The sequence below is a fragment of the Trypanosoma brucei genome, chromosome 5 (assembly GCF_000002445.2).
Source record: "Trypanosoma brucei brucei TREU927 chromosome 5, complete sequence".
Taxonomy (NCBI): domain Eukaryota; phylum Euglenozoa; class Kinetoplastea; order Trypanosomatida; family Trypanosomatidae; genus Trypanosoma; species Trypanosoma brucei.
This window is the reverse complement of record NC_007278.1, coordinates 324219-349298: the sequence shown is the minus strand read 5'-3', so window position 1 is coordinate 349298 and position 25080 is coordinate 324219. Positions and strand designations below refer to the sequence as shown.

Genomic DNA, 25080 nt, shown 5'->3' with positions numbered 1-25080 from the left:
AATTAACAGGCACCATCCACGCATGCCTTTGACTGCATTATGTGATAGATCAAACAAAAAAAATGAAAAAAGTAAAAAAAAAACTGCTAACTTCATTGGTAAGCAAACACCTCCCCCTCCTCCTCCCTTCCAACACCAGCACACTCCTCAGGCACACATACACACAAGTAAATATTGATCATTTTTTTTCCTCCAAATCCAACATGCCGGCACAAAACCCTTACCGCAGAAGGTTTAATTTTCCTCACCCTGCGACTTAAACGGGATCATCTTCAGGATAGCCATGCATGTTGTGCCTGATGAAGCACTAATGAGGGCCTCGCAAATCTCCCAGTGGCCAGTTCTGTCCGTTAGGTCTAGGGAATAACCCCGTGGAAGCTACTGCCGAGTCAGAAGATAACGTTGATGGCCTACTCTCTCGAAACTGACGCATGGTATTGGGGCGACTGGGAATGGGCAATGTGAACTCATTGTTACAGCCTGGTGCAGGGGGTGGCAAAACCCACTGCCGGTGCTGCTGACCACTAACCGACTGCTCCCGGGGCGTGTGAGGATCATGCAGACGGCCTGCTCGCTGCGGGAGCCCGTGCGCGCGCGGCTGGTGATCTCTGGAATGGTCCGGTTGTTGAACCTCACCACCCCGATGCAGTGAGAGTGGATTCATTCGCCACAACCGTCCCTCATCCACATCCCGTGACATTTCCTCACTCGTTCGCCACTGCTTGTGTGTGTTCATCTGACGAACAGTGTGATCGTTGCATGCCCGATGAGGGTGTCCAGTGGCTGGCCGAGGCGATCCTTCATTCATTAACCGCGGTCGATCCCTACACGTATCTGTCAGGTATTTTTCATCCAGTGGTCGCCGGTGCCCCTCATTCACCCACTGCTGCTGCTGCTGCCCATTCACCTGGCGCATAATTTCTTCGTTCATGAGGCGCTTGGGGTGCTCACCCATTCCTCTCTGTCGGTCCCCAGTTCCTTGAGATAGGGTTTCCGAGTTCGCCAACCACAACCGTCCCTCATCCACATCCCGTGACATTTCCTCACCCGTTCGCCACTGCTTGTGTGTATTCATCTGGCGAACAGTGTGATCGTTGCATGCCCGATGAGGGTGTCCAGTGGCTGGCCGAGGCGATCCTTCATTTATTAACCGCGGTCGATCCCTACACGTATCTGTCAGGTATTTTTCATCCGTCTTCTGTCGCTGCTCTCCACTTAGCTGTAGTGGTAGTTTTGCATCCATTCGCTGTTGCACCTTTCCATCCACACAACATGCACTGTTTTCATCGCTTTCTAGCTGCTGTTTTGCACAACGTTGTCCCTGCTCCTCAAGTTTTTGAAGTGGCTGTCCTTCTCCCCCTATTGATGGACAACTTTGTAATTGTCCGACTCGGACAGCTCCACTCCTTCTCGCGTCATCCCTGCGGCTACGCGAGCGGCCCTCCTCAGCCAGCATATATTGGAGCTGCTCCGTGAGCTTTGCATTCAATGAAATAACCTGCGACCGGAACACCGGCACGTCGTCGTAGTGCACAGGCGCAATGTAATTAAGAAAAAGGCAAATCGATCCTGCTGTTTCGAATAGCCTACCTTGACCGGAGTCCCCATACGGCGCTGTTGCAGAGTCCTGCAAATCATCACACTGGAACACCAAATGCCACCCCGAGGCAGCGCTGGTAATGACATGAATATTCACACGGAAGCACCGACACGCGGCATTGAGGCAAAGCTCATCACCCCACGAACCACTACAGTACATGTTAGATATGTAATTGCTCCACTCCTCCTCACCATCGAATAGAATCTTGTAACTCTCTTGTCGAACCTTCATGTAACCCACCACGAGTCGGCGAATTGTCATGTGAGCACCGGGGTCACCGAGTAGTTGAGTTGCAAGCGAACGGAACAGGCAGTTCCCATCGGATTCTTGAACATTTGCTTCCACACCGAGCCGGCGCATACGCCGCTGAAGCCGAGCACGACCCTCCACAATCTCCCGCTGGCGAGCCTTCTCTGCTACGGTGTCGAGGTCATTCACACCAAACACCGAACCCACCAGATCCGCGTCGCCCGCCGTACCATCATTTCCCTCGTCATCCAACCCGAGATCCCCATCCGTTTCCGCATAGCCCCCCTCCCCGCCCAGACACGCTCGCTTCAGTGACGCAAGTATATCTGCTGGTGTGTTCAGAGCCTCACATTCAACACACATGCGAAGCTCATCTCCACAGCACGGTGATTCCTGCGTGAGACCGCATTGCAAACACGGCCACACAAATGGCGCCTTGCAGCTATGACATTCATCACTATTTTGTGTATTGGTCGTGTTGCACATGGAACAAACCCAAATGAGGTGCACCGTTTTGCCATCCAAACAACGTGTTAGTCGCTTGTCAGTCGCGCTGCACGTAGCGTGGCAAACAGGACACTTGACAGTTAGCTCATCGTGGCCATTGCCCGCAGGGGTTCCTTGGTCCCCCACTTCAATGCATCTGCGGTGCGCCCAGGCGCTGCTACACCGGTGGGAATCAACACCTCGTCCAAGACCGCTATCATTGGCCAACTGAGTGCGACCGGACGGATCGGATGGCAATGTGGACCTCGACTGGGATACGTGATTCGTGGATTGTACCTCATTTGCCGCTGGGGGGGTCGCTGACACCACAGTTGGAAGCTTGGGCACTAACGGGGTCGTCCCTTCAGTGTCTTTTACTCGGCTAATCTTCGAAATAAACTTGGCATCAGCTTTCCGCCTCTCCGGGCTGTCAACGAGAGGCATAATTATGTCAAGAAAAGCTACGCGAAGGCATCGAAAACAGAGCAGCACCTCCTGCGGTTCGATCGGTTTTACCAAAGAGGCGCATAACCAACAGCGATGTCCCTTTGAACCCACACCTGGGAGACTGTTGCTGCGGGTATCGGAAGCAGCGGCACTTCCCTTCGTGTTAGTGCTTGCATTGCCCGTATTAGAATAGCCTGGGCATATGATAAGCTCATGGTGTGCATACGGGCCTCGTTTAACCTTCCTTTCGACAAGTTCTTTGATTGCAGACATCTGTAACTATAGCAAGGACCAACAATATTTTCTACTATTATTCCTGTTGTGGCCGAAAAGGCAGTGATAACAGGGGTGGGAGGCGGGAAAGCAAAGTGATATCTTCACCGTGAATAGCCCCATCTTAGCAGGGATCGTCGAAGTGGTATCAAAGTGGGATAAAAAGGGATGACCAAATAGAAGAAAACGGCAACATAGAAAGATGAAGGAAAAGGAAGAAACCAAGCAGGAAAGTGTGCAGAGGTGAGTAAATGGGTGTGGGTAAAGAGACAGTTGGAGAAACCCGACACTCATTTCAACACGCATGCAGCGCACACGCCCTTCTCTTTCCTCATTGCACCCCTCCAAATTCACTAGGACGATATAAAAATATAAAAACAAACAGACACAAGCACACACAAGGATACGTCCACTACATCCCTCAGCCTTGATGAGGACTGAGGGTAACATTTTAATAATATAAATAATATAGTTCCTCTCTAACAAATAACCCGCAACTAGCACATACACGCACATGTGGGAACGGTTTCTCTCTCCCTATCTTCTGAACAAACAAGGAAGAAAAATAAAACAGGCAAACAGACACGTGCATGCCGAAAGAGCACACGTACCAGGATTGTAAAAATAACAATAATAGTAAGGGTGACTTAGTTAAGTGTGCCCCACTAACCATCAAGCGGCACAAAAAAGGAAAAAAAAACAAACGGAGAAACAAATAAAGAAAAAATACATCAACACGCGCGCAATTGTACATCTTCATGTTAGATTCTCTACGTAGCGAATCCGCTGCGGGAACCCCAAGAGTTTCATTTTTGCTGTTGTTAATTGCCCCTCCTCCTCCCAACATATGTAACAATAAGACTGAAAGGTAAGTGATGAGTAAGTAACTTTTTAAACACTTCAAGCAGTGCATGGCGCCACAAGGAATCTTGCTTCTCCCTCTGAGCTATATATATATATATAGAGAGAGAGAGAGACACATGCTTCTGAAAAATAGGAGGTTTATTGGCGGACCCGCATGTGCATTTAGGAAGGGGGGGACAAAAAAAAAAGAGCGATGACAACGCGATGGAAATGGTAACCACAAATAAAATAAACAAAAATAACAAAAACATCTCCCTCACTCTCTGTTCCTGCTGCTGGTACCGCTGTACTACTCATATATGTGAACAGAGAGGAAGGAAAAGGCGCAGCCGCCATCAAAGTTACTGCAACTGCAAAATCGCATTATCGCTATCCGTCAGGATAGATTCATAAAAATAAAAAAAAAGGGACAACAGCGGTGTCATCACCTACGCCATAAAAACCAAATACATATGTGTACATGTACGTGCGCAACATGGAAGATTTAAAACAAAAAAATATATAGTAATAATAATAACAGAGACTAAGTACGGAAAAGGGACGAAAACGTTTCTCCATCATTTAATACCAGTACTTGTAGGACCAGTGTTGTGTCCAGTCATAACCTGGAATGTTAGCACAGTAACCAAGATAACTGTACACCGGTTTCCGCCCGTAGAAGTAGTGCTGAAGCACCTCCTGTACATTTGTTGGTGTCACATCATCGATACGAGCGTACATTTCCTCCAGCGGAATGCGGCGCCCATAGTGAAGTACCTGCCGACCAATATCCTCCGCAGAGTTTGAGCTGCCGTCCATGTTGAAGAGCAGTTGGGACTTGAGGTTCACCTTGGCCTGAGCAAGTTCCTGTTCATGGAGTATCTTCTGGCAGATGCGGCACCATTCCGCGATGGTGTATTGAAACACTTCAATCATTGCCGTGCCGTCTCCAGGACCCGCCTGAGCCGGCCGCCCCACAACATACATTCCGCATAACCCCGTGTCTTTGTACTGGTGCAGAAAAGGGTTCGCAATTTCAATACACTTCTCGTTGAAGTGGGTGTTGGTAGGAGTGCTGTGATCCAGCGAAGAGAAAGTTTTTAGGACACGATGCATGGCATGCTGTCCAAGTTCATGTTGGGAACGGTGGAACGGACCGGGAACTTCACAGGCGAGTGCAAGCGGAAGGGAGTCCTCGCATGCTGCGCCACAGGTTTCAAAAGCCCATCCAATGTGGACAGTCTTGTAACGCAAGTTCCACAGTTTGTACTCTCCTCCCACAAACCGGGCTTCGGGAACTCCGGCGAGTGTTACAGTTCCCTTCTGCAGGTCCCCGAACGCGCTGGTCGCAGCCCGTTCCAAAGCGGTATGGTTCACAGCTCCGCTCCCCACGACCACCACGCGGCCGGCGCTAAGCATCTTGTCACGGTACTCTCTTAGCTGCGCATTGCTGAGACGCGTCGTCCCGACCTCTGTGCCGTACAGCGGTGTACCAGGCCCATGTGTTGTGCTGTCGAAGGCACAACGGTGAAGATTATCCATGCAAATGTCATCTGGCCGCTGTTCAAAGTCATGTTGATCGCGTAGCACCGCCTGTTTCGCCACCTCCACATCCTCATCGCTCAAACGGGCATTGCGTACCACATCCGCCAGGAGAGACACAGCACGCTCCGTATCTTCGCGGGCGACACGCATATACAAATGTGTGTGCTCGCGGCCAACGTTTGCTGTTAGCTGCCCACCGAGTTCGTCCACCGCTGCGGCGATTTGTGCTGCGGTTTGGTTGGAAGTACCAAGAAACCCACACTTTTGCAAGACTCGCGCAGTGCCGGCGTATTGCGCAGGTTCATGACGAGTTCCCGCATCCAACCATACACCAACAGTAGCGAGAGACGCGATGGGATTCTCCTCGCATGCCACTCGCACGCCGCTACCAACTGTGCTGAGTGTCGTTGGGGGAATCTTTGCAAGGACATTGCTGAGAAGTTTAGTGGTTGCATGGTTTGAAGAGGGGCGGGACCGCTGAATCAGAGTGGAAAAACTGACAGACATGATGACGGCTGCTCGTGAATAGCTCCCCTTCCTTTTATATGTTCCTTTTCTTGTTTGGGATGGGTTTTTCCCGTGTTTTTTTTTTGGCCGGTTTCACGATAAATAAATTCCCTTTGTGATACTAAAGCTGTCACTGATACTGCTGCCGGTTATGCCGCTGCTACTTTTACGGCGTACTCACCCTGTTTGTGTTTTCTCACGTTACTTCTACCTTACGCTGTGATTCACTTCCGCTTTATTGTTTTTGATTCGGTTTTGTGTTTTTAGTTGCTATTGCTGTGCTTTTTCCCCCTCTCCAGCTTCCTCTTATATATATGTATGGGCTGTATTGTTACTGTCGTTATTTGTATTAATGTTGTTTTCACTCGTAGTGATTGCACCCTTCAATGTTTTTATTTACTTATTTTCCTGTTACTTTTGGAATGCACTACCCTTTCACACTATTTGTTTACTGCCTTATTTACACTTCTCCCTTTTTTCTTTTCCTTGGCAACACTTTCCTGATTTTTGTTTACTCTCTATTTCTTAATTTCTTTCTTTTGGTGCCGTTTGTAATGAACTCTTGACTTCCTACCTTTAGTCGCGCAAACGCATGTGTACGGTAGACGAAAATAAATGAGGAAGTGCATATATACGTGAGTTTCCAGTGTGGTAAACAGACACAGCAAACATAAACGCAACAATACATTTCTGTTGATATATACACACACACACATATATATATATATATATATATATATATGAATTGCAAATATGCAAATGTATAAATGATCATTTAGACTTCCCGCAAGACAAATACTTAAAATATGTGTGAGGATCAGGGAAAGAAAAAACGACACGTAGAGGCATATAAGTTAGCGAAGATAAAATAAATGAAACGGAAATTTAGGAAAAGATATAAACAGCGGCAACTTCACCACCAACAGTACGATTGCAGCGAACACAAAACAACCGAAAGTAAGGGGAACATGAAAGCACTTCAACACCTCCTGTATTCATATATATATATATATATATATATATATATATATTTATCTACGGGGGCAAAGAAGGCGAGAAATTTTTTTCCTGAGACATTTAAACCCGGGTTGTAGGGAATAAGTCAAGTTTTCAATTTTTTTAAAGAAAAAAAAGGTTTTCATATAAATGCTTAAACAAATAAATATCACAGCAAACAAAAGTGAAAACAAAATACGAAAGCGTAGCTTCCGCGGCTGCCGTGAACAGCAAAGAACGGTGCTGAGACGACTGGACAGATGGGGAAAGTAGACTAGTAAATTAAATACATAACCACACAGAAAATACTTTCATGCGTACATTTTATTCAACAGTGGTATCTTCATCATTCAGAAAACTTGTTTAAAAAAAAAATAAGAGAGAAAAAATAAGAAAAATGGGGAAATGAAGCGACTGTGGCAATTTATAACATTGCGCTCAGCCGTCTCTTCCCCCCCCCGCTTCCCCGATAACTCTCGTTGGAAACAAAACAAATACAATAAAATAAGATAAAATAAAGTGATGTATAGCACTGTGGTGACACGCACGCAACGCGCAAGAGAAGGGCAGCTCAACATTGTTTTAGCACCACAGGGATTCAAAAAAAAAAAAAGAGGTGAGCCGTTAAACGCAAACGCATATAAGTGACAAACAGTGCCGGATGTGTTCGGAGTCGAGGATGGAGGGACCAGGAGACGAAACAAAAGCACGGATCAAAAAAGGGTTGGAAAGAAGTGTCCCAAACCCCCTTCTTTAAACACCGGCAGCACTTTCATCATTGTTGTGGTCCTCTCATCTTAACTTCCATCAAAACTAATGTTCCCTTCCCCCTCCTCCTCTCCTCCTCTTCATATCCACATTATACGTTCGAAGCCCCCACCTTTCCTTTTCCATGAGTGTACAATACACACGCATGTTACACATCGCGCTCCTCCCCATTACTGCACCATTTGAAAAGTAAGAGACCAATACTGCCAAAAATGACCCAACAAAATTTTTAAAAAAATCAATAACAATAATAAGTAATTGCTAGTAGCATACAATTGCGTTACACATCTACTGAAAAGGACAATACGATTCGCTACGAAGCGGCCAACGAAAAAGAACCACATGTACTTGCCTAAAGTCGGCACTTGTTTCAGAGAAATCCAAAAGCACGGCACCTGTTCTTTCTCCTGGAGTTTCCAAGAGCATCACGTCGCCGCGAGGACGGGATTGTGAGGAATGTTTCTGTGCGAATAAGTAATTTTTCAACACATATACATATATATATATATATATATATATATTGGACAGACCCACGGCAGAGAGTGTCACCGATCATTTTCCCCGATGTCTGTCCGCCAATAAACCCGCCGATGCCTCAGCAGCGACACTACGAGACATCGCTACATATGTTCTGCCAATGTCCCGCATCACAGTCATGCCTTCCTCCACGAGACGTCTGCGACATTTTGCCTCTTCACGGAGCAATTTTCTTACGTGTCCATCTCCCAGAGAAAAATAAAGCATTTTATGTTGCCCGTCAGCCTGCACATGGTCGTGTGACACATAAGGCCTCTCCTCCCACTCCTCCTTAAACATGTGAGTCGGTTCGAAGGACGTCCTAACATCAAAGCCGGCATCCCTTCCGCTGGAAGAGCCACTGACTTGCTTTTTACCGCTCTTTCCACCCTTTGCAGCTTCAGAATTGAAGACCACAACATCCTCCGGAGAGTCCTCAGCAAAGGGTTCAGACGGTTTAATGATTTGTGAATGCACCGTTGGGTGGCCCGACGGAGTCAGAAAAGCCTTCACACGATCAAGAAAAGAACTCTTTCTGCCGGGTGGTTTGAAATGCTCGTGACGGCATGTGTTTGAAGACCCAGAGGGAACACTGAAGTTACTGTAACACTCACTCTTTGGGTAATTAGAGCAATCAGTAGATGAGAGCCCATATAATTTTCTACAGCTTACATCACCGCACTCGGGGTTTGACAGCGGAGAGCCGCATGTGGGCGGTGGCGACAATGACTGGTGTCGCGACGTACCATTTTTTACAATAAATAATGGCGCACGATTCGATGATGCGCTAATGGAGCGAGGCCCGTGAAATACCTCACGTGGAGGGGGTGAATCCGTGCTACTGGCCATAATATTGCCGCCCCCACCTCTTCTTTGTTTGTTTGGTGTTGTTTTCCTTTTCTTTTCTTTTTTCTTCGGTCCCTCACACTTTCTTTGTTACTAGGAATGTGAATCTTTCCTCCGGAGACTTTTCTACTCTCAATCTGTTTTTGGGGGGAGTTTTCGTTGCTTTTTGCTCTTATACTGAAATAACCCAAACAAACCTCCCTTCCCTACAAATCTTTCAATTCACGTCTTCTTTCGATCAATAAGCCTAACGGCAACAGTGGTAACAACCAGGTGTGAGACACAGCCCGTTCAATTGTTGTGACGCCAACAAGTATTTTCACACGCCACCACTAATTTGGGTTCTTCTCAACTCCACTGCAGTGCACAAAGTTCGTTACTGAATTGCCCCGAGAGAAAAGGGAAAATAACACGACAAGTGACAGTCAAGAGGTTGACACAACAGTGGGTTTATAACAGATGATTAGAAGAGAGGCGGCGTGTTAGCAATTAATCTTTGAAGTTCTCTATAAGCTGTTGTATGAATAGGCTTATATGCCAACACATACGCACAGTAATTCTATAGATAAGTGGATAATTTATGCATAAATAAGCACCGCCCAACAACAACACCCGCAAACAACAAGTGGGGCTCTCCACAATCACGGCAGCGGGAAGGCACCAAAAGTAATACCTGAATAAAAGCAAGGACAAGCCCTCCGCGGAATTGACGCGGTTACCCCTACAGTAACGACCTCGCCACGCAACGCATAAAAAGCACATAACAATAAAAAAATTTAATTAACTAATTAATTAATTGAAATGCTTCTTTTTTTCTAACAGAAAAAAAACAATAATAAAAAAAGAAAGAAACAAGTGATGAGCCAGCAACAATAAACTCTATGTAAAAGGGAGGGACTTCACCACAGGGGACCACTGCCACGCAGCATAGCGAGGCGGGACTGTCGAGACGACTTGACTTTTGCCCAAAATATATCCGCCGGTGTTTCGGATGGGGACGTCGGTGTGGCGAAGAGTTGCACATGTTGAGCAGCAGCCGCACAGTAACCCCGTGGGGCCCGCCGGCCAGCATAAATAAGTTCCGGAGCATCTTCAACGAGAACCCCTCCTCCTTTCAAATGATCAGTTGCGGCACGAACAATAGCTTGGCCACGACCTCTGCGCAAACGATGCGCAGGCGGAGAGGTGGTCGTCACTGACGGTTTTGTTGTCGTTGCCATAACAGGAACTATATCGTCGGTAATTTTATCATGCAAATAAACTTTACCGCTGCAAGCGGTGCAACTCGCACATTCTTGGCCTTCGCCTTCTATTTGATACTGTCGTTCAGACTCCAATGTAGCGGGGCTGCTGTCGTACCCGCAAGAACTGTGGGTAGATTCATTGTCCTCTTTACGAGCAACGGGACCAACGGCTGGAGCACGGTTGAGACGCATAATACGGTATGGCAGAACCTCCTCTTGCTCTTTTCCCATTACGTAGGCCATAGACATCTTGCTCAGTGCAGATACACAAGTCCGATGATAGGGAGATCCCACAAAAAAGAAAAAAGGTAAAATAGTTGGAAAAGGAAAAAGAAAGGAAAAAAGAAGGAAAGGGAGAAAATGATATAGTAACGACGGTCTTGCCACAACACGACAGATGAAGAACAACAAGCTCTCAACTGCAGCGAGAAAATGGCGGCAAGTGAAGCATCCCCTCCCTCTTCCGCAACACTTCCGCAAGAACTATGAAGTCAAACGCAGCAAAGTGTAAAATAACGACAACAACACGATCACATACAATGAGGAAGTAACAAATAAACGTAAGAGTCAGTAACCACTCCGCGGTCTTCTTCCTTCCTTTCCATCCCGCCGTTCAATATTCGCTCGTCCACCTGAGAAAACATATACTGTATTGGGTTTCTACCCCCCCCCCATGGTGTCCATTTCGGCAGACACACGCACCAACTCACACCTTTTGCTGCTGCTTCTTCATCGAGAAGGACATGGCACAGGCACATGACTTGTCTACTAATTCGTTACCAATAACAACAAATGCGGAGCCCTTCAACTCAGAATGGAAATCCACCACTGCCGAGAGAAGTTTCGCTACCGAATGCTTATCGACAACTAGCCGTGGCGGTGGGCCTTTTGCCTTGCTTTCACCAACATCACCTTCACCCTCACCTTCGGCTACGGTACGCAACTCCTGGCTCTTCGGTTGGGGAAGCTGAACGACATCGCTTTCTGCCACCACAACGTCCTCATCCGCCACTAACTCGCTGTTCTCCTCAAATAAAAACTTGTACGCGTAGCCGTGACATCCACCGGACTCAATCATCAATCGCAAATACCGCAGGTCATTGCCGTAGCCCTCCTCTGCATTCTTCTCGCTAATGCGGCGCCATACCCGCGGTGTAACTGAAAAACTTTTTCCGTAGACGGCAGAAAGTGGGGGTACGCACCTGAGGAACAGGGAAGTGCGCAGCATAGTTCCTGATTCCCCAACTCACTCAGTGCACTCACTATTGTTTCCCGTGGTGACGCAACTTCTTAAACGCAACTGGAACTCCGCCGTACGAACTCACTTCACCTCAACTTTGTAACTGAGTGCGTGGTCACCCCTATTTGGCCCTTCCCCTCAAATAGACTGATCCGGCTTTTAGTGATGCCTCCCTTTACTCTTTCCTCTCGCACACAGGTCCTGCTTGTGGTGCACTTTCTTCTTTACCTCTGATACCCTTAGCCGCAAGCCGCGCTGCTAACAGGGGTCTGAAAAAGTTAACAAGGGAAAAGGAAAAAAAAATATGTTACGTAAGAAGTTATGTCCCACATATGGGCTGCGCGCGCAGACGCAGCAGCATTAACACACGACGCCACAACTTGACGCTTCCCTAAACACGCGCAAATGCGAATATTCGTGTGCCAAAGATACAAATCCCGACTCTTTCACCGCTTACTTTCAGTCCACAATGTGCTTCCAGTGCCACAGAACCACCGTCTTCGGCTTACTTTACGCTCTCACACGCTCTGCACCTGCAGTGACCAACCGCACTTCCTCAGGAGCGAATTCCGGATATTAGTTCCTCTTCTTTTCAACTGCAGAAGTGTCCCTTTCCCCGTACCCCGTCATCCTTTCATCCGCACGCCGCTCAAACACCGGCTCTACGACGAGTACAATGAGGAGTACGATCGCAAACACAAAGAGGGCGAGCACAACAACCACAAGTAGACTGTCTTCGAACTCGAGGACCTCGTAGAGAAACTCCACTCCCGGAAGTCGCAGCAGATGCTCTGCAACCTCCCCGACAAATGTCATCTTTTCACCAACCGCGACCCCACGTTCGACATCAGCAATGAAGGAAACGATGACTGACTGTTGCTCGCCCCCACGCGGCCACGGCAAGAAGAATTTAATTACCTCGAAGTGAGGAGTGTGCCTGCGCAAGCGGTATACCTTGTTCCGCCGCGGGTCCACAACCACGAAGGCGGGGAGTTCTTCCAGCTTCACTTTGTATTGCGTACGCCACGCCTCGTGAGTGCGACCATCAACGTACGCCAACGAGACCCTCCGCTGAGGTTCAAGCCCCACAGCGACCGCACGGCGAGCTTCGTTTCGTTCTTGCACCACCTCACGCAGAGCTGGAAGCATATTAGTGTCAGTTTGTGTAATAGGGCCATTCGTGATAAGGAGGCCCAAATAGTGATGGTTCGTGGTGGTAACGGCTGATAGAAGCGATGACGAAGCTCGTTCCACTGCATGAAGGCCGTTTAACATGAAGAAGGCTATGAAGGATGGGTGAAGCAGCGGGGTCACGCTCTCCGCCCCGCTCTTTTGAGGGATATTGACGGACTCCTCAAACCACGGACCTTCGTAACATTGTGGTTGTTTGTATGCGTCAGAATCAACAAGCACAAGTGCGCCATCGGGCCCACTGCCTTTACACCGCTGTGCGGCCTCGAGAACGGCAATATATGGCGTTATCCCCGTCTCTGCCCAAGCAGATGGCACGTCATCACCATATATCACACCAAACCGAATCTTTTCCATCGAAGCAGCAGCGTCCACGGCAACATTCCACCGCGCCTCGCGCGCGTCAGAAAGCCGATCTTGTTTCTGCATGTGCTTCTCCTCATGGATGGACTTACTATTATTCGCTTGCACTCCCTGTTGCCCTTCCCCTTCACCCACTCCATGTTGCCCTGGAACAAGTTCTTCTCGCTGGTGCGGTGCATTGGCACTTCGAGAACCTGTTGGAGGAAGATAAACATACATGGGCACGCGCCTTCCCATATCCTGCCGATGCGCCCTAACGAATTCATCGGGGCTTGATGTCAAATCGGCAAATGACCCAACAGTGCCGGCTAAATGAAGTTGGGTCGCAAACTTCATTAAAGTCTCGGGAGTGAGGGCACCACGGTACACATGCCAGTTTTCTGCCTTGCCAGTGGTATATATGAGCGTCGGGTATACCTTTACGCGGAACCGCAACGCCAATTCGGGACTCTTTACAGCATTGACGGTTGCAAACCTCGCGTGCTGAACTCCAAGTTTCGCCAACTGCAAATTAGCATCCGCATACTTGGGCAAGGCGGCCTTGCAGTGACCACACCATGGAGCAAAAAAGAATATGAGCCAAGGTCCTCTCTTTCGCCCCTCTTTATCATTAGATCCCTTTGAAAAAACATACGAGTCGAATGTGTCGTCATTAAGTAGCGGTATGGTGTCCTCCCGTACCTCATTTCCCAAGTCAACAACCCCTCCAGCAACCGAAACCTCAGTAATCAATAAAAAGAGCACTAGTGCTACCACAAGCAGGACATGAAGCAAACTTTTCGTTCGTTGCATCGCGTTTGTTTGTTATCGCGTTTTTCCCCCTTCTAATAACGATATTGCCGAGAGTTAATAAAGCTACAATGTGTGCTTGTCGTACGTAATATATATATATATATATATATATGAATAGAAAAAAAAAGTTTCCCTTTGTGTGGTCGTCAGTGCGCTTTACTCATACCAAGTACAAAGCGAGCAGCGGACGTGGTGATTACTTAGTGGCCCTTGTGTGGTCAAATATACCCGCCACGAAGGTTTGTGGTGGAGGTTAACTAAGCAAAGAAAAAAAAAGATACGTGTGGTAATGCAAAGTAAAGTAAGAAGGTAAAGGTACAAAAGGGGGAAGCAATGACAGTCCACATTAAAAGACCAAGACAGTTGGCAGCAGCAAATCAGAGGAGTGCAATGGCACCAGAAAAAAAAAAAAAGAGGAACGACAATAGCAGTAAAAAACAAGTGGGGAAAAAGTTGCACCCAGTTCCTCGAACTCATAACGAGTGCAAAAAGAAGGAGCACCTCCAACAAACAAGTATACATAAAAAGCAATCGCAACAAGCACCGCAACGTCCACAAGACACAAGCTGATTGGATGGCCGTGACTTCCCAAAGGAAAAAAAAAAAGAAGAGACAAGTGAGAAAGAAAGATAAAGATAAAGCGCAAAGTACTAATACATGTCACACCTGCCATTGTGGCTGTTGCCTACCCTCCAGGAGAGAGGAAGCGAAAGTGGAAGATAGGGTTAGGGAAAGAAGTTGCGAATGAGTAAGAATTCTAAACTCCCTTCTCTTTCCTTTTCATTATAAAAAGCCTTGCGAAAGCCCCTTCGTTGAGAAAAAGCATAAAACTTACTTACTGTCAACTCACCTTCGCATGTCCCCGTATAGTGTATCCAGATATGCCTTGTCGTTGATGTAACACATCAGACTCTCCCTCAGTGCCTCAGCCAAAGTAGTCTTGGTTGTGAGAGAGAAGAGCTTCACAGGCACATACCTGGGAAGAGGCAACAGATTCCTCTCATTTGCAAGGTTCCTGAGCATATGTAAACGGAATCGGCGACGGCGGCGGCAGCGTACGCGAAGGGCGGCCAACTGGTGGTACGTGCCTCCAATTATAGAGGTCAGTGGAGCCAGTGGGGCCCGGCCGAGGATGGGTCGGTCAACGCGTATTTCGCGGTAGAACAGTCTCAGACGGCGCTTCGAATGAATACGCACCCTAATGCCATTAGCATCCTCTTCGCAATAGTACTCATTAGCATATCGCTGGGTGGGCAGATGGATACTTGGCAAAGTAAACCGCGCCCGATGTGCTTGAGGCAACCGGCGTGGAAAAAGGGGATGCCTCGGCACCAAGTGCATCGGCCCGCGGGACGGTGGTTGTGGCCGCATATGGACGACAGTATCGAAATCATCCATCTCATGGTAAAACGCATTCGGTCCTTTGGGTGTCGGCCGTTTGGGCCCTCCCACTCTCGCGGAACTGAGCAGGGGTAGAGCTGGCAGAAAAGCAGGTGCTCTTGGAGGCGTGGGTATATGCTCTGTGATAGGAACAACAGCTGTGGGAGTGGCATCTTTCGCCTGCGCCTCCCTCAGGGCATTCTGCGTGGCCCGGTAGCGCTCCTTCGCAGCCTTTATTTCTTCTCGCAACTCGCGTTCCCTTTTCTCCCGCAGATAGCGCATATACGCCGTCTCCACAGGACGATGTTCACTTTTCTTGCACAGTGCACCAAGGACAGATGCCTCCATAGCGCCGCTCGCTGTGAAAATCTTAGCATCGTCACTAAGAAGAGCATCCAAAAGGTCAGAGCACGCCAAGTCCTCCGAATACCCCTCCATTAATTGCATCAACCTCTGAACGAGCTCCGGTTGCAAATTGTCCTCCATAAGATTAAGAACATCGTCATCCGTCAGCGACTCGGGTGGTATATTAACACCCTTTGCTAATAGTCTATTTATAATCACATTTCGGTACTGATTAACTTCCTCAGTAGTCAAACGCTGCCGCTCAACGGAAGACAGACGGAACTTTATAAGTCTCCCGACACCATCGGAAGTACCTTCCAGTAGCTCATGAATATTTCTACCCCCACGGCCACGAGATGCCTGTAGGCGCTGCTGCTCGGCCTCGAGTTCTCGTAACTTCTGTTCAATGCGCTTCTGGTCAAGTAAGAGGGGAGCCAAGGCCTCATTGTCCGAGTCAGAGCCTTCACTTCGTTCGTCGGAGGGTCGCAGGCCCGTAGCTCCACCACCCCCAGGGGAGTGTGAAACCCCCAACTCGCACTTCATCTCGGTGTTTGACAGCCACCTACCCTTGCCCTGCAACATCCTTGCATTGTACCCATAGGCAGCTGACACACCACCACCGCTGCCATCCGCGTCACCAACAGCAAATCCTTGCGAAGTCCGCGGCGAGCGACCCTTGTGTTTCTGTTGGTGAAGAGGAGGGTGTAGCCTCCTACCCTCTTCATCATAAATAGCTGGGAGTCCCTCCTCACTTTGCTCATCATCATACTCACTAGTCTCCGAGTGTCCGGAACCTTCGGGCCATCTAAGAGTTTTAACATGCCCGCGAGCGCGGCCAGCCTTCCGGCCGCGGCCCCTTCGGTCGCCCTCTTCATCACGTTCATCGCCGCTATGCAGGTCATCTGCAGACGATGAATCCGAGATTTCAGCTTCCTCGTCAAATTCTTCTGTTTCGCCTTCACGAGTTATATGGTGGATACCACCCCCTGGCGAGCGTACAGAACGAGCTTTGGAGGCAGCGCCGGACGACGCCTTCGCATCATTCGAACGCTTCGACTTGGAACCACCCTCACGAGCCACAGCGGTGGCCTTCCTCTTACGAGGGGACCGCCGGCCCGCCGATTCAGGAGTTACATTTCCGGACGAGGGGAACGCCCTTCCCTTATCTACACGGGATTCGCTGCCTTCTGTTCCAACACTTTCCCATCTGCTCATAGAAAGTTCAAAGCTCTCACGGCTTTCACCGGATTCAAACCGATTAGTGAGCTCACCACCCTCGCCACACACCGCACGCGTTACACTCTTCCGCTTGTCTAATAAGCTCGGGATTCGCCCCTCACGAGGCCTGTGATGAAAACCGAACGATTCTGGGACGGGACTCGTGCCGCAACTGTCAGTCTGCATGTCAGTGTTGTAAGTCTCCGGAAATGAACTCAATGAGCCACCCCTGCTAATTCCTGTCCATCTGCGATCGTGAGGCCGCCACGGAAGCCGTGCCCTCTGGGAACCTCTTAGCTCTCTGTCATCCACGTCCCCTACCTCGTACAATCCCTCCAAACCGCTAATTTCACTATCAGCTTCAATAAAGCTCCCCTCAGACCTTCTCTGGCGCCTCGGTAGCCTACCGCCAACCTCCAAGCCTTCATTTGTGGAAACGGAAGTCACGTCCGCCTGTTCCTCGCCAGTTCTTGGTCTGCTCAGACCGAGGTCCCGTACAGCACTGGTCACACCTCTGCGGTAGTCCTGACTCATTCCAGTGATTTTGTTGAATACATACAAGGGGGGCTTGCTAGCCGAGAGTGCGGTGGCATACTCCGCCAAGAGATGAGCAGCCGGGTCACCCTGATCGGCGAGTTGTTCGTTGCTGGTCCGGGAATCAGGGGGTAGTGGGACAGGCGTGCGCTCGGCGGGGCGAAACGCCTTCTTAAGCACGGGGTCCTCATCGTCCCAATCATGGCCGAACGCCTCGCAGTACAATTCCGTGAGGAACGCCACGTATTCGTTAGGGTGTGCCGTGCTCGTCCAGTTGTCTGCGAGTTCAACGATGGAGTAAAAAAACTGCGCAAAGGTTATTTCTGGTAGAGCCAACAGAGAGGCACCAGTCTTAGGCAGGGCAAGCGCCGATCTAATGGAATTCATCTCACCCTCCATTGCTACGTTATCGGATAAATTAGGTAACATCTGCTTTGCAATGTGGCGTTCCGGATCCAGTAAAATATCTACAGTATCCTGAAGGAATGGACCCACTGCGGATGCCGGTGGAAAGAGGCCCGCTGTCCTCCGCGGATACTTCCCATCAACTCGTAGATCAGAAATGATACCATCAAAGATTTCTGCTTCTAAAGCCCCAGGCGGGAGCAGGATCTGAGCAAAACGCATGTGGAGATAGGTGTACTGTGTGGGTGTCATTTGGTTTGCGCGCTGGATCAACTCAGGGACCGGTGAAGATGCATTGCGAGGATGTACGGTGCCACTGGCATCAAACGCCCCATAAATATCAGCCCCAGTTGTCGGGCACGTCAAGCGGTCCCAATATCGCCGAACAATATCCAACAACTTTTCATTACTTAATATGCTCTCTAGCGCTAGAGCACTGAATGGCGACTCCCCTATAAGAATTTTGTGGCACGACTCGATACAATTCCAGTTGTACGCGCGCAGGTCTTTCGCCTTGATGGATTTGGGGTTCAATGACGCCGGAAGTAACGTGGAGTTCCTGCTGCTACGATCTGCGGGTTCGCAGCCTGATCTTGTGGGCGTTGAGGTGCAGGAAATTCCTTGTTCTGTATTGCGAAGATCATTTTCATCAAGAAAGGTTCGAAGCGCGGTGAAGTAGCGGCGCGACATCCAGGAAACCGCCGGATGTCGCAGAGAGAAGAGCTGGCGGTGCGCAAAAGGTGTTATACGGGGCCTAACAGCCAACATAAACTGCAACACGTCAGTCTGCTCGCTCACCAGCTTCTTCCGCATATCGTTCGGGACCGAATTACAGAATCCATGGAAAAGTGACAAAACAAAACTCCTGTCCACTTCAATGGGGTCAAGCCGCGGCTCTGCGGCAGTTTCCATTTTCTTGTGTTGCTATTATATATTTTACCCTCCTCCTTCTTCGCTACAACTGACAGGGACAATGGCAGCGGTGCCGGTACTACTTGTACTGCCCCAGCGAACCGTAAACCCACAAACACTTGTATGGGCGGACCGCACAACACAAGCCCCCGCCCTGCAGTGACCTCAGTGCGGCGCTTCGATTTGGTGAGCCCGTTTTGCTACCCTTTATCGCCAGACACGAGACACGCAGAATCGAGCACAAGGAAGGGGGAAAGAAAGCTGGAAAAGGGAAAAAAATAAGATCGGCCCGCTCACATAACGTGGGGACACATATCCGCGCGAACTGCAGAACACAACAAGACATCAAACTGCCACACCGAGCGCGGCAGGGCAAAAAAAAAAACAAAAGAAGTGGAGGGAGGCGTCCTGTTTATCGAAAGGAAAATATATATATGCATATATATATATATATATATAAGAAGCGACAAAGCAACAAGATATGAGATGGCCACAAACGCCTCTGTTTGCCTTCCCCTCTCCTCTTGTAACGGTGAGAGATGAAACCCACGCTACAGGTTGGGCAAAGACTGCAAGACGGAAAGCGCAGGGATGAAGATGAAGGTGGGGTCCACGCACAGCCCTCATAAACACCATAACCCCATTTGCAAAAACAACTCTTTTAAAGGGAAAATATTACATAAATTGTCCACAAAACACGGAAAGGGGATTATTTTCTTTTCATTTCCTTCAACACACTGTTCTTTTCAATACGTAAAAAGTACACAAAGGTATTGCGCGCATACATGTGCATATATGTTAGCAATTTTATTGAGCGAAACGTAGCCCTCGTTCGTCTTTGGCGTGTCGATGCATTCATTACTTTTTTTCAATTGCTTCCCGCACCTCTACGACCACCACAATTTGAAATTGGGTTGCATCCGTCGCTCAACAGCCCTTCAATTTCTTTCGGTTCATTCATCCCCTTTCCGTGCCTCCCCACCACACTTCGCCACACTGCGGCACGCCAACTACTCGTACACCTCATGCGAACCACATTGATCAGTGAAGAGAAGAGAAGGTGTCGTACGACACTATTACACTCTCTTTCATGCATGTCGTCACGGTCCTCAAATAATTTCTCCCCTCCGATCTTACGCAATACCTGTGTAGTAAGGTGATGGATTTTCATTGCTTGCAGGGTTAGACCTAATCATTTTTCTATCAGGTGTTATTGGTGTCTCTTTGCTTTTGTTTTTTTTGTTGAATGTTCTTCTGTACTATTATTATTGCCGTACCGTTGGAGTTTTCTTTCCCGTTTCTTCAGTACCTCTCTCCTCTTCTTCATATCGCTCCCTTCCCACCCCTCCCCCCCTTCCCCGCGGTCACACTTCAGCTCTGCTATTTTATTCTTTGTTCCTCACAGAGAGCTGACAGCCAAAAAGGGAGGGTGGGGTCCCTTCTGAGCCCCTGAGTTTTTAGCACAGTTTGTCAAGACCCAATCGCCTGCGCAGTCTTTTATTATTTTCCCCTTTCCCTTCCCTCTTCTAAGCCTCCTCTCTTCCTTCGACGCCGGCGCTCCCACATGCGACACCACACACTTCTCAGCTGGAAGTAACTGCGACTCCTTTCCCTCCCCCTTTCTTTTTGTCTTTTACTGCAGGCCCCACTACCGTGGGTACTTCATCTCTTTCATCTTTCTTCGTCTGCTTGCTAAGCACCGTTCCTTCTTCTCTTTGGTCCCTCCTCTCCCCCTACATATACTCCAAGTGGTCTTCTCTTTCATCTTCACCTCTTGTTTTGCTTTGAAACTTTGTCTCCTCCGTTGTTTCTTTCTTTTTGATTGTTGTTCTTTTCGTTTATTCGGTTTCCGGCTGAAGATCATTTCTTATCACATCTGCCTCGTTCACCCTGCTCCCTCCTCACATAGCATACTGCCGCGTCCACTCCATTGCAGTTTTGTTAAAGGCATTGCGGTCCGTCTTGTATTGCCGGGCAATATCAGGCACGAGTGGATCGTCAGGGTTGGGATCTGTCAGCAGCGAGCAGACGGAGAGCAACACCTTCGAGATGGTGAGGGCGGGAGACCATTGGTCCTTCAATATATCGAGGCAAATACCACCATTGTTGTTGATGTTCGGGTGGTAAATTTTCGTCGTGAACTGCAACTTGGGCGGCTTGAAGGGATAGTCCGACGGGAAGTGGATGTTTAGGAAGAAGAGGCCACCGGCGTACGGTGAGTCCTCGGGGCCTATAATGGTCGCCTTCCAGTTGAAAAGATCACTCTCGTTGACCGGTCCACCGCTGGTGTTGGCAGGCGGGTCCCGCTCGAGGTCCTTCAGCTCCTTTTGAATGCGACGAAGAGCCATGTTAATGTAACAGAAAAGGAGGGTATATACCTACGCCTGATATATATATATGTATATATCTATGTATAGATATGGATACCGTTTAATACCTTCGCTTTAGGGGTGCGCTTATCTTGCTTAAACCTTCACTAAATCTAAAAAAAAATGGCACGCGGAAATGTGGGTGTTTAAATAGAAAACACGAAGGTGTAGTAGAGAGGAGCTAAAATTTGTGAAGCAAACAACACGGAAGAAATCTCACATCCCACGTCGTGCTACACCGCACCGCACTAGATTTATACCATAAAAACGATCCCCACAATTGATTCGCCTCCAACCTGCCGTGATCCTGTCTTCCAGAAAAGATGGAACGCCATCGGATCATCTCCTTTGATCGTGGGTCGATTGATCCGTCAGGTAACCACCGTTCTGTGCAGGGGCGTCGCAGCCGCTCACCCACGTAATTCCTACCAAACAGCGCCAGTAACTGCGGGAGGAAGCTGCGCCTCGGCGTTCCAAACGTATCCGTAAAGCACTTTCGCGGCGTGTGAGGAGCCAAATGAAGGTGTTGGTCCGCCGCTTGCCCAGAATAACCACCCCAGGAGTGAATGTCAAGCCACGAAGAGGGGGCAAGAGTGCGCGCTCCGCCACACCGGACAGTGAGAGTAAGTGCGGAGAGTGTGTCTGCACAGCTAGTTACGTTATTAGGCTCAAGAAACTAAGTGGCCCGGCAATGCATATTCTGTCCAGCCACTTCCTTCAAATCACATCAACAGCTGGCTCCAAAGGCGCATACACCTGAACACAAACCAGCTATTCTGTTTTCATTTCAAGCAGCATCACACATGGAGGATGAACCGCCTCGTCGTTAACCTCTTAACGCCTACTAAAGAGGTGATTCCTGCAAATGAGGGCGAGAGCATCAGCGACCTTTTCGGGTATAAAAAATACTGGTACGAACAACGCAAAACCTCATACTGGCGGTCCCACGCCAGGGGAACACGCAACAGCTCTTTCCTATTACAGTAGCGTCGAAGCAGTGTTATACCGAGTACGAGCGAAACAACATTAAGGCATCCAACCCACCACCCTCCTTGAGGGAAATATGTCAAGCGCCCAAAGCCAGAGGATGCCAACAGGAAAGAAAAGGGTGGATGAACAGTGCCGCCAGGAATCAAAGCTTTTAACTTCGCCCCATCGGCTATGGCGAACCTCCTGCAGCTCCATTTTTTCCTTCGCTTTGTTGCGGCTGCGCCTGCCGCTCCGCTGAACATGCTAAACAACAAGAGCCTTAACTCCGTCTTATCTTTTTCGCACAGCACGCGGAACAAACGCTGTCGGCCCAGTGGGCTTATCGGATGAAAACGAAAGTGGCACTGCTGTAGCCGAGCGCCTCGCTGCATCTCGCTTTTCCAGCTTCAGACGCTCAGTAGCCACTGTCAAACCACCTTTTGCCACCTCCACAAATACGGGACTCCCTTTGTACAGTGTATTTCGAAGCCCAACAAGTTTCTCCACGAACTTCTTAGCGACATCACCCTTTTCATTAAACTCGAGGAGGAAGTACGGCTTCCGCGATGACCTCACGTAAACACACTCAAAAGGAGCGTCGGTTCGGAGAGTGGGGACGCATCGACCGTCAGACTCATCGCCTGCAACGTTATACCACTTCGCCACCCCGAGAGCCTCCCGGTGCTCCGAAATGAATCCATTTAATAACTCCCCCCGCCCGTGGATTGAGGTACAGCGAATAAAAAGCGTGGCTCCTTGAGGATTGGTATCCCCACTGCTGGTCTCCCGCAGTTCACCGTGGCCTCCCTCATGGCGCCTAACTTTCAAAGGAGGTTCGTCCGAAGGAGCTTCCCCCGTCGGCACCCTGTTGCTTTCATCCATCCCAATCTTGAAGCAGGGAGTTACTGTTATAGTTCCTGGCGCCTTTCATCCAGTGAAACAAAAAAAAAGAAAGGACAGCAACAATATGTACACAAGAATATATATATATATATATATGTAAACCGGGTGGACGACATATGTGAACCGCCACTCTGGGGAATTCTTGTGCGGCCGCCTCAAGCAGCGCGACCGCCGACCTTATACAATTGCAGTTGCGGATGCAACGGAAGCGTCAGTACGCATTACGATAAGCGAAGTCAACGTTGTCGTTTCCTACGGGAGGGGAACAAGTTTGTCTGTCTGTTCGTTTTAATGCCGTCTCCTGAATGCCCCTAGAGCCTCCAGGAGACCGTCTATCCCCAGTAAACAAAAAAGAGAGGAGTTGTACTAACTGCACTGGGAAACTAGTACCGCACATAGGGCCCTTGCACAAATGCGCTAACTAAACACGCAACATGTCCTCCAGTTCCTTGTATCGCTTCCTCAACTCCGTGAACCTCCAACTGAGGTCCACGTCTAGGTAGCGCTTCTCCCGCAACTCCAGAACTCGGGCCTCGTCCTCATCCAGCTGTGATAACAATGTCCAGTCCCGCAACGGGTGTAGGCCCTTAACCCACTTCCCAGTGTCAAAGGCCCCAATTTCCTCCTTTTCCAGGTATTTGTCGTCAACTGCTACGCGAACACCTCCTATCTGCTTTGCGTACAACGTGTTCAATATTTGAGTTGACCTGTAAGGCATTAGATCCCCCAATGGTGTAGACACAGGACGAAATCCTCCATCAGAGTTCAAAATAGAACGCCTGAACACAATGCTCACTCGTTGGGCCTCAACTGGAAGAACCATGTGGAAGTAGACATACCGAGATGGACCGGACATAATGTAAACACTTCCGTCTGGTATTACTACATCCAATTCTTCGCCATTCTGCACGTGTACAAACCTCAAAAGAGCGTTTGCGCCAAGAGATATTACGGCGAATATATCATCATATACGAAGAGATTATCGATATGTGCCCTAATAAAGTCCTCTGGCTCGTAAAGATTTGCTGTTTGGTTATTCAGCCACCCGCGCGGCACAATCCCATCCTGTTCCAGGCGCTCGACAAGCGGAAGAAACGAATGCTTCGGTAGTGGCGGCAGCTGAAACCGTCCATCACTGAGCTTAATCGATGCTGAGCGCTGGGTATACACATCTACGTAACCACTCCGTAGTGCCAATTTTTCCCTCAGCTGAATATAATCGGGGAAAACAGTTAGTCCAAAGTCTTCTCCAAAGGGGTGGTAAGGCTCACCAGATGCTAGATACCCCAGGCTCCCACCTCTAAGAAGATGCTTCGCGCTGTCCAACAAACGCTTCATCCCTCACCGCTTTAACAGAAGAAATAGAGCAGAGGTAGCACAACCGTATATACATATACTGCCACTGCGCCTCAAAAAAAAAAAAAAAAACTGAGGAATAAGCATGTGAACAAATTCAAGACAGTAACGCGCATAAAATAACAGTGTAGGATAAAACAAAATTCTTCTTCAGTGTTCGTTGTTAGCAGCCCAACACCCATGCACTGGATCCACTTTAGGTCACCTACATGTTCAGCTGGGAGAATGCGATCCGCCGACGCTTCATCAAGGCTGACTCACCTTCTACCGAGGAGTTATGTACCTGAATCCAGCTGTCAAATTTTTCATGGCACTTCCGGGAACGGACCGGCCTCTCAACGTAATATGATGGATCCTTCGGTATCGGGGTACCTGCTGGAGGTATAACAATCTCGACAACAGTGTACTTATGACGGGGAAGCAACTTTACACCGCCGCATACATCCTCGGTCATTACACATCCCAGTGTATCGTCCAGTAGCATCCTTCCTTTTCCGAACATAGTGCTTGGATAAACGCAGTTATGGTCCAAAAGAAAACTGCGGCCATTTATCTCCACGGGGCAATAGTGCTCTTTCACAGTTTCTTTTTCCATTAGAAGTAGGTGTTGTCTTAACCGACAGTGCTCTAGCACATCCTCAACCGTTGCTCTGCTAATGATCTCCAAACTGTCTGCTTTAGTGCACAATGAACACCAAAGAACGTCGGTTGACTCCTCGTACTGTATACCCTGTCTGCTGAACTGCTCAGCCAACACCTTTCCCGGTTGTACAGCCATCCTT

The 25080-nt window shown here is 48.8% G+C and overlaps 11 protein-coding genes across 11 annotated transcripts, besides 14 other annotated features; all 11 read right to left on the bottom strand.

Annotated features, from left to right (window-relative positions):
* Positions 1 to 25080: part of a sequence feature (sequence corresponds to BAC RPCI93-28F8) that runs on past both edges of the window.
* Positions 308 to 3055, bottom strand: Tb927.5.1070 (hypothetical protein, conserved; the record flags this gene model as incomplete). Its single annotated transcript, XM_839688.1, has 1 exon — positions 308 to 3055. The coding sequence occupies one exon, from the start codon at positions 3053 to 3055 to the stop codon at positions 308 to 310; it is 2748 nt and encodes a 915-aa protein (XP_844781.1).
* Positions 3504 to 3526: a sequence feature (AT_rich).
* Positions 3739 to 3782: a sequence feature (T-rich).
* Positions 4402 to 4436: a sequence feature (AT_rich).
* Positions 4481 to 5950, bottom strand: Tb927.5.1060 (mitochondrial processing peptidase, beta subunit, putative; the record flags this gene model as incomplete). The annotated part of the gene is made up of 1 exon (XM_839687.1): positions 4481 to 5950. The coding sequence occupies one exon, from the start codon at positions 5948 to 5950 to the stop codon at positions 4481 to 4483; it is 1470 nt and encodes a 489-aa protein (XP_844780.1).
* Positions 6647 to 6692: a microsatellite.
* Positions 6948 to 6985: a microsatellite.
* Positions 7439 to 7465: a microsatellite.
* Positions 8204 to 8235: a microsatellite.
* Positions 8267 to 9079, bottom strand: Tb927.5.1050 (hypothetical protein; the record flags this gene model as incomplete). Its single annotated transcript, XM_839686.1, has 1 exon — positions 8267 to 9079. The coding sequence occupies one exon, from the start codon at positions 9077 to 9079 to the stop codon at positions 8267 to 8269; it is 813 nt and encodes a 270-aa protein (XP_844779.1).
* Positions 9842 to 9874: a sequence feature (AT_rich).
* On the bottom strand, positions 9976 to 10569 carry Tb927.5.1040 (hypothetical protein; the record flags this gene model as incomplete). Its single annotated transcript, XM_839685.1, has 1 exon — positions 9976 to 10569. One exon carries the CDS (start codon positions 10567 to 10569, stop codon positions 9976 to 9978), a length of 594 nt encoding a protein of 197 aa, XP_844778.1.
* Positions 10615 to 10680: a sequence feature (CT-rich).
* Tb927.5.1030 (hypothetical protein, conserved) lies at positions 11027 to 11548 on the bottom strand (the record flags this gene model as incomplete). Its single annotated transcript, XM_839684.1, has 1 exon — positions 11027 to 11548. The coding sequence occupies one exon, from the start codon at positions 11546 to 11548 to the stop codon at positions 11027 to 11029; it is 522 nt and encodes a 173-aa protein (XP_844777.1).
* Positions 12137 to 13906, bottom strand: Tb927.5.1020 (disulfide isomerase, putative; the record flags this gene model as incomplete). The annotated part of the gene is made up of 1 exon (XM_839683.1): positions 12137 to 13906. The coding sequence occupies one exon, from the start codon at positions 13904 to 13906 to the stop codon at positions 12137 to 12139; it is 1770 nt and encodes a 589-aa protein (XP_844776.1).
* Positions 13995 to 14018: a microsatellite.
* On the bottom strand, positions 14753 to 18700 carry Tb927.5.1010 (hypothetical protein, conserved; the record flags this gene model as incomplete). The annotated part of the gene is made up of 1 exon (XM_839682.1): positions 14753 to 18700. One exon carries the CDS (start codon positions 18698 to 18700, stop codon positions 14753 to 14755), a length of 3948 nt encoding a protein of 1315 aa, XP_844775.1.
* Positions 19127 to 19159: a microsatellite.
* Positions 20602 to 21048, bottom strand: Tb927.5.1000 (ubiquitin-conjugating enzyme E2, putative; the record flags this gene model as incomplete). Its single annotated transcript, XM_839681.1, has 1 exon — positions 20602 to 21048. The coding sequence occupies one exon, from the start codon at positions 21046 to 21048 to the stop codon at positions 20602 to 20604; it is 447 nt and encodes a 148-aa protein (XP_844774.1).
* Positions 21088 to 21121: a microsatellite.
* On the bottom strand, positions 22330 to 22920 carry Tb927.5.990 (hypothetical protein, conserved; the record flags this gene model as incomplete). Its single annotated transcript, XM_839680.1, has 1 exon — positions 22330 to 22920. One exon carries the CDS (start codon positions 22918 to 22920, stop codon positions 22330 to 22332), a length of 591 nt encoding a protein of 196 aa, XP_844773.1.
* Positions 23018 to 23040: a microsatellite.
* Positions 23363 to 24280, bottom strand: Tb927.5.980 (hypothetical protein, conserved; the record flags this gene model as incomplete). Its single annotated transcript, XM_839679.1, has 1 exon — positions 23363 to 24280. One exon carries the CDS (start codon positions 24278 to 24280, stop codon positions 23363 to 23365), a length of 918 nt encoding a protein of 305 aa, XP_844772.1.
* On the bottom strand, positions 24504 to 25076 carry Tb927.5.970 (hypothetical protein, conserved; the record flags this gene model as incomplete). The annotated part of the gene is made up of 1 exon (XM_839678.1): positions 24504 to 25076. The coding sequence occupies one exon, from the start codon at positions 25074 to 25076 to the stop codon at positions 24504 to 24506; it is 573 nt and encodes a 190-aa protein (XP_844771.1).